The following is an 8,632-nucleotide window of genomic DNA, read 5'->3' as shown; positions in this document are numbered from 1 at the left end:
TTCACCTAATCTGATCTGACTTTGACCTCACTCAAGAGTTTTTCATTTCTCTGGCTTATTATTGACAAGGGTCATCATCTGTTTTGGATGGCATTTTAGAAAATACTATGTATTATTTTCTTTGTTGAAGATGAACTAAGGGAAGGAGAAAATACGTGTATATATTTTGGGGCATGTAATAAATACAAATATCACCAAAGTGAAATAAAATGAATAATAACAGAATTTGTTGGAAGTCTGGTGCCTGCAGTGTCTCTCTCCTGAGGCTGATAATTCGCAGCTCATTAGAGATGACTCCTCTGAAATCCTTTAGCGTGAAAGCATTCTTTGTTCATGTTTTGCTTTGACAAAAATTGGCAAATATACATTATGTTACGTTACTACAAAGGTAGCCTTCAGATGTCTCTCATACCCTCAAACCTTCACTAGGATTTCGTTGGAAGAAAGTCCTTTTGCCCAAACTCTTTCAAACAGGCTTTTATATAAGATGATAAACATGGGTATTGCTTTCTTTTGCAGTTAAACATCAAAACAAAAATACATATTGCATTTACCATCTAATAACTAACCATACTCAGTAACTTGGTTTTAGCCGATCATATTACTTTTAAACATAAGCACGTAAGTAAGTATAAAAGAGTATGTTAAGTCAGATTACAACTTTTCAACTTAATTTAAGAACTTGATTATTAAATTGGGTCATGCTGTTGGCTAAGAAGTGTTTTCAAAAAGTGAAAAATTATTTCATTTTTCAAAAAACACTTCACCTTAATTCTTTAAAAAGAAAAAAACAGAAAAACAGCAAATGACCTGAGATCCTACAATCCTTGTTTATTTTCATTTTAAAAACAAATCAGGGAGGAGAGACGGAGAGACGTTAGTAGAAATGTTGGTTTTAAAAGGTTTCCTTTGGAAAGAAAGCATCAACAACTTAACTATTTAAAAAGTGATTAGCCACATGCAAAGAGAGTGAAAACAGCATCTCAGGTACGTGTGTCCCCAGAACTTACATATTTCTGATTCAGACTTTTAAACTGTCAATACCCAAGGGACGAGGCCACTGACGTGTACCTGACACCAGGTCTGCCCGTTAATTTCTTCCCGGGAGAGTGGCTTTGGGCGACAGAGTGGCGTCCGGGTTTCCCAGGTTGTTGCACTGACAAACTGCAGCGGTGGTAAAGTCAAGGAGCCTGACAAAATCTCATTAATCATTTTAAATTAAATCCAACCTTCCTGCCCAGCCACGCCAAGAAGAAAGCCCTTTTTCTTTTTCTTTTTTTTTTCTTAAGCAAATGAAAATTTTCTCAGTAAAGATTTGGTATCTTTCTCTTGTTGGTCTTTAATTTGATTAGACAAAAATAATATGAAACAATCCACTTTTCTAAGCTTAAAAACAAAACATTTGTCCAGAAATAATTTAACAGATCAACCAAGTGTCTTTAAAAAAAAACACATTTTGGATAAAAATACATGGAAACAGTCTGAGGAGAAACTAGTTAACTTAGGGGGACCATTTATCTTTATTTTATGAATAGTTTGATGAATTTACTTAGTTTTATCTAAAATATATGATCCTTAATAATAGTTGAAAGAGGAAATAAGAAAAAAAACATTATCCATATTTTGATAGATTTTATTCGTCTCTTTTTCCATTCATAGATTTTGCAGTGTCTTACATAGTAACTGTAATATGTGTGCACATATATATGTATACATATACATATATTTATAATTCATACCCTTTTGGTATTCATCATTATTTATAACTGCTTTCACATATTACTCATAAACATCATAGCTGCACAGTAATACATGGGAAGGATGTAATTTGGTCTACTTTACCAGTGCCTAGCATAGTGTCTGGGACATGGTTTACATTCACATATCTGCTAGTTATTTGTTTTAAAAGCCCCAAGTTGTGGGCATTCCAGTTAGCTCCTTTCTTTCTTAAATTGAAAACAATGACAGAACTAATGGTGTAAGTACTGCCTTTTCCCTATTTTGGATCCTTTCCTTAGGATGGCTTCTCACAGTGGACATATTCAATTATGAATGCTTAAAAAGAAACTAGGCAGTGAACAGTATTATTTAAGAAGTTCACTTTAAACACAGGAAAACAGACTCCAATTACAATAAACAAGTTATTATTTTAAATGTAATGACTTCTGAATAAGCTTACTCATGGAGCACCATATTTATCATATTGTAAAAAGTGTAAAAGATCAATGTAGGCAAGATCAATGACTTAAACTCTTGAAGTTAAAAAAAAAAAGACAATCTTAAAGTAGTAATTCATCAAACTATTTAAAATTAGAAGTCCTCTAGAGATGAATATATATCTAGAATACACAGTTTAATTTATGTTTTAAAATGCTTTAGAAAGTTCTAATATATTCCAATTAATAAGTTGTATACAACGGAAGGCTCCAAATATATTTATTTTTAAATGGGCATAGTAAAGCCATCTTTCTATGTGCTTATGTAGAAACTAAACTGGATCTAAAATAGTTCAGTTGGATTTATTAACTGTTCTGGGCCAAGGTCTCTGTTAGGTACTGAGGGAGATACAAGAATAAAATTTCCACTTGCCAGAATTGTCTCTGGAGGGGAAAGAGTCTAAGAGAACTTTGAAGGACAAATAACATTTCAACAAGTGAATGTGAGGGAGAGGTTGCACACTTTCCCCAATAAAAGGGAGCAAAATTAATGGAAGGATGAAAATACAGAGTTCACTGAGATTAGGGTGTTAAAATATACTTAGGAAAAATCCTGTTGATGATATATTTGCAGGACCCAAAGGTTTTAAGCACTTTTTCCTTCTCTTTCTTAAAAAAATTCCATGTATTAGAAAACCGAACTGGTGACTATGTAGGAGAAATGCACTAGCAGTACCCAGTTGATCTGGTGTGTTCCAAGCTTGAAACAGCACAGCCCTTAGTGGGGATGAAAGGTGTAGACAGGTCCGGGTTGTAGTGGACCGTATGTACTCTTGTGGGTTTCAGAAGAGCTCAGATTACATGCCAGGCCAGAGAATATTTGGTTAGAGACAATATAAAAGCCATTAGCACTACTAGTAACTAAAAACTCAGCCTCTGTATTGTTCCAATTTTAATGTATGTGCTGCCTAAGCACTGAAGAAGGTGGGCTTGAGGAGGCTTGAGTGTAGATGGGAAAAAAGACTACTTGGTTGGGCTGCACCAAATGCAAGCTCAACATCCTTCTTGAAACTCCACTTCCCTGGCTCTTGGGATCCCACGCTTCTCTGGTCCTTCTTTAATCTTCGCAAACCTTCTTTTCCTCTGGTCCTTCTTTAATCTAAGGCAGGATTTGAGAGCTTTGATGAATAACTTATATTTAAGGTGGAACTTAGATGATGAGTACGGGAACTTTAGATATAGAGGGAAGAGAAGGATATCTCAGAAAGAACAGCTTGTAAAAGGCAAAGACAGACCAGACCACATTTGAGGAATGCTGGAGATGAGGCTTTAGAAAGAGATAAGCAGAGGCCAGATTGTACAGAGTCTTACATGCCATGCTAAGGAGGCACAGTTTTGTAGAAAGGGAGATACTGAAAGACTTTAAACAGATGTACCATAAGGAGTTGGTGTGTTACAAAGATAAACTTGTTTCTTCAGAAAGAAGGTCCACTAGTTCCCAACCTCAGGCACTTGGAAATACGTGGAGACAGTATTTGTATGTCATAATGACTGAGGGATGCTACCGGCATCTAGCAGGCAAAATCCAGGAATGTTGATGTCCTTCCAATACTATAGGGAACATTCTCCCGTAATGAACATCTTTCCCCCAAACCCAGTGGGATTTCCAGTGGAAAATGCTGAATTTCTAATTGAGCTATGCATTCAGTAAACATTTGTTATGACAGTTTTTTTAATAGGGCATTTAAACATAGTTAGTTTTTAAAATGCCAAAAATAAATCCCTTGTCAGTAAGCATAGTAGAAAAAGAGCACCTGGGTGGCAGTTGGTTAAGCATCCAACTTTTGACTTCAGCTCAGGTCATGATCTCATGGTCCATGTTGGGCCTGAAGCCTGCTTAAGATTCTCCGTCTCCCTCCCCCACTTCCCCCCTTCCCTGCTTATGCTCTCCATCAATAAAAAAATTGTTTTAAAAAGGATTAAAAAGTACTAAAAAGAGTACTGTCCAATAAAGAGGATTCTACTTCAAATGATGGCCAAGTAGCTTTTCCTCGAACAGATAAAACCATAAACCCTGGATAAAATATAGAAATCAACTACCTGAAAGTTATGGAAAGCAACCCAATATAGGCTGATCCTACAGAGGAGAGAACGCTTAGGAGATAGCACTGGATGACTTTTCCCATTTTTAGACTTTCTGCCTGGGGGCAAGCCATGGGACAGAATTTGTGGCCACAGCAGCTGCTAGAAACTTAAGAAATAACGGCAAGAACAGAACCAGAGAGAGTGCCCTGATTTCTGTGTATAACTGTGCCCCAAACTCTGGCTTCTCTCTGAGGTCGTACACACAAAAAAAAGATGCCAGGTTAAAGAAGTAAACTGGTATCTGAGCTGCCACCAACTTCAGGGGAGCGAGAGGATGCAACTGAGTTCTGCCAGTTAACTCCCAGCTTAAGAATATATACATATATATATATATATATGTATTTGGGGAAATATATCATAATCCAGGGTTCCACCATATTTTATTTACCATGTCCAGGACAAAATTTAAATAGTTAACACATTGAACCAATAGGAAAATATAATCTATTCTCAAAAGAAGAGATAGTCAAAAAAGATGAGGTGAGCAGACAAAGATTTAAAGCTATTTAACTCTGTTCAAGGTTGTACGGGGAAATCGGCTGAATAAATGAGGCCAGGAAATCTCTGTACAGAAATGTAAATTATAAAAAACTAGAAGGAATTTCTAGAACCAAGAAACAGTGTTAAGAGGAAAAATTCACTGAATGGGCTTAAAAGAAGGATGGTTATAGAAGCGTCAGTGACCTAGAATATAGATCAAGAGAAATAATCCAGTTGAAGAGGAAAAAAAAGATTAAAAAGAAAAAAAAGGATGTGAGATGACATCAAAAGTTCTAGCATATGTATAAAGGAAAAAGAAAACGAGGCCAAAAAATATTTGACAAAATAAAACTGTGAGAGGAAAATGGCATGATTATACACACAGGGAGAACCCAAGCTGAATACACTGACTTCTTAAAGGAAACTGAGGAGGCCAGAAGACTGCTGAGGAATATCTTTAAAGTGCCAAAGAGGGCAGGGGAGGAAACTGTCAACACAGAGTTACACAGAATGCAAAAGCATTCTTCAAAAAGAAAAAAACATTTTCATGTAAAAGAAAACTCTGATAAACTGCCTGCAGGCCTGACTTGTATTAGATGTTAACATTTTTCAGGCTGACATAAATGATACTACAAGGAAAGTTGGGTTTTCAGGAAGGAATGAAAGCATTAGAAATGATAATGGTGTAAATATAAACGAGTTTTTTTTTTGTTTAAAATGTATATGAACAATCAAAGCAAGTTACACTGTGGAGTTTATAACATGCGTTATCTGTCATACCTGTGACTGTAAGACAACAAACGGCTATGTGGTCACAAGGCTTCTACACTCTACGTGAAGTAGTGCAAATATCACCTGTAAATAAATAGGTTGTGCAAAGTTGATTATCTTGATTCAGGCTTGGTTTACTCAGGTATATGCATTTATGAAGATTCATGGATTCCTATACCTAAGATTTATGCATTTCATTGAATGTAAATTCTACCTATAAAGAAAAAAAAAAGTGGATCTCTAGTGAATGAGATGTACTGATGTCTGAAACTTGGATTATCTGTATCACACATTAAGATGAGCTGACTGATGGTCAGAGAGAGAGATAAATATATGGTAAAGTGAGCACAGTTAAGTTTTAATTGTAGAATCTACATAGTGGTTATATAGGGATTCTCTTAACTTTTTTAAATGTTTGAAAAATTTTAAAGAAAGTGTTAAAAAAAAAAAGAATACTGCCAGTCTACATTCATAAACATGTCAGGGTGGAAAAATTAAACAGGAAAAAGGGAAAAGGTTGGGAAATGAAAGATACAAAAAAGAAGAAATAGAAGGAAAGAAAAGAGATGGATAGAAGGAGATAGGGCAAGATGCCTGCCATTCACTGGAAAATAGAAACAATGCTGTTATCATTACCATCTTCTGAAACTTTTCCCTACATTACTTTTGAAGTTAAATTAGAGTTATCTTGGCATGGAGTTTGAAATTGTGCACGTGAAAATTTAGATATTTGCCTCACGATCGGAGAACTTGTTTATTCCCAGAGTCTAAAAGTCCCTCTGACTTCTGAATGTTTGATGACCTTCCATGGTGTCATTGAAAAATGTAGGACATCACTGTAGTTGTACTATTACCAAACCACTATTTGCTTAGGACCAGATCTGGAAAGAAGTTGGGATTGTACAGCTCTACTCCAAGTTTCTACTCTTCCAAGCTCCTCCCCTAGACTAGAGCTCTACCCATCACATAATGTCTCATTTCAAAGTTGATGCTTTTCACTTAGCAGTATTTCCAGAACACTTCTGGCTTACCATCACCAATATACTGTCCTTTACCATTTCAATGCTAAGTGTTTCATAATTAAATAATTATTAATTAAGCTTCATACAATTGCTCTCCACGAAGCAGTATTTGTCCTTTTGTTACCACTCATGTAACATCTGTAAAGGCAGGGCCCAGGTATCACTACTACCTAACACAGTGTTTACTACATGGAAGGCCTTTGGTACGTATTTTTGAATGAATGAATAAAGAACATTTATTCATTCACAATACCCCTTACTCAGCTGATTCTAAACACAAATTATCAAGTTAAGAGAATGGTAAAGTTTGACTAATTACATCAGATAGAAGTTCTAACAACATTCTGTTCCTATGTATGTAAATCTTAGATTTAATATATTTTGCTATCTCAAATGGTTTAAAGGACTTATTGAGACATGACTAAAACGTTAAAAATGAGGAAACTTTAAGAAGTGGAAAGTCAAGGACGAATTTATATTATAAAAATAAGTGCTTGTTTTGCTTATTACTAGGAACAAAAGAATAAATACTCTTCTCAAAAGTTTAAAGGAAAGAGAAACTGGCATTGGTTTTCATCCAAGTCAGATCCAACTTTTATGAAGACAGTAAAAAGCTCTGATCAGAATCAAATAAATTTCAGAACCCAGTTTCAGAGGAAAAGGAAAGGCTTTAGTTAAAATCTTTACAATAAAATAATTATGATTATAAATCTCTTTAGTTAAATATGTACACATTACATGGTATTTTTAAAAAGAATGAAAATGAATAGTTTTTCAAGCAAATCTAACACACAAATATACCACCTTTTAGAGTATAATGTCAGTTGAACATTCTTAAACAGCTGTGTCAGACAATGGCTCTGCTTTGTGCACAACATGATAAGCAAAATTAAGAAAAATTCTGTAAAATCCTTTAGCTCCCCAAGGAAATTACTAAAAGAAGAAAAGAGTAAAAGGAAAAAAAGGTGTACACTTGAGCCTGATTGTATACAGAGGCTAGAATGACCAGCACTAATGTGACCCCCACATCCGCTAAGTCAGTCCTTGGGTAACTTTAGTCTGAAATTAATCATGGAAGTCCTAGCAATTGTGCTTTTATGCGGCCACGTGGCCAATAAGGTAGATGTTGTCATAAAGGTGCCCTACAAAATCTTCACTAATGTTTTGAGCAGCACGACGGGTATTTCGAATAAATTCTCTTTTTGACATCTTATTCTTCACGTGAGGGCTAGTGAGGTCAATGGAAAGTAGAATGAGAGAGTAGCACAGTACATAGACAGCATCTGGAATGAAAAAGAAATACCTCAAATTATTAGCTGCTTTGGAAAATGTGGTCCCAAAGGCACTCTATAATGTGAAACATTGTCATAATTTAAAGAAATCAAGATTAGAACGTAAATTTTTAAGGAAAAGATTGCCAAACCTGAGCAGCATGTGGCAACAACAAAATGTCTTTATATGCCCAAAGCAGGATTTGATGCTTACTATCAAAAAAGTAACAAACCTCAAGATACTTCCTTTCTTTGCTGCTACAAGTACTTGCTGCTACTAGAGTGTTTTTATTTCAGAATCCTGCAGTCTTAATAAGGCTGCTAAACAGTATATCTTCTAAAATCATTTTCACCAAATTTCATGATGGGTAAATGTTTTATAATCTCTACTTAATAAGATAAGCACAATAAAGCTGTTGCTATGAAGAGATAAGTAAAGCTCAGTCAAATGAAAAAATATGCAGGATACTTGGCCTATACTGCACACAAACAGACATATATTCATATGCACAAATAAAAGATTCATTGTATTAAAATTAAATTTTAGTAGAAAAATTCTAGGTGCAATCTATGTAATATATGAACTATGAAAAGCTTTAAAAATGATTTCTCAAGTTTTTAGTTAAATTAGTAATAACATGCAATGCTCAGGCAAGAATCATTTTAAAGAATTTATAGCTAAGTCTCACTTTCTTTCTCAAACAGTATGTGTAGGGGCATCTGGGGGACTCAGTCACGTAAGCACTCGACTCTTGGTTTTGGCTCAGGTCATGACCTCACGGTTCAT

The 8,632-nt window shown here is 35.1% G+C and overlaps 1 protein-coding gene across 3 annotated transcripts in view; it reads right to left on the bottom strand.

Annotated features, from left to right (window-relative positions):
* Positions 1-1,615: 1,615 nt before the first annotated feature.
* FBXO8 (F-box protein 8) overlaps positions 1,616-8,632 on the bottom strand; it is a 47,905-nt gene continuing 40,888 nt past the window's right edge. For 2 of the 3 annotated variants that reach the window (XM_029938677.1, XM_029938683.1), the window contains exon 6: positions 7,029-7,857. In XM_029938677.1, coding sequence (XP_029794537.1) covers positions 7,670-7,857 — 188 coding nt within the window. In that variant the 3' untranslated portion in view covers positions 7,029-7,669. Of the gene's footprint in view, positions 3,316-5,561; positions 7,858-8,632 lie in introns of those variants that run through there. The other variant, XR_003908386.1, reaches the window with a different exon arrangement.

Source organism: Suricata suricatta, chromosome 1, assembly GCF_006229205.1.
Source record: "Suricata suricatta isolate VVHF042 chromosome 1, meerkat_22Aug2017_6uvM2_HiC, whole genome shotgun sequence".
Classification (NCBI taxonomy): Eukaryota; Metazoa; Chordata; class Mammalia; order Carnivora; family Herpestidae; genus Suricata; species Suricata suricatta.
The sequence above is the reverse complement of the archived record's forward strand: the minus strand, read 5'-3'. Positions and strand labels throughout refer to the sequence as shown.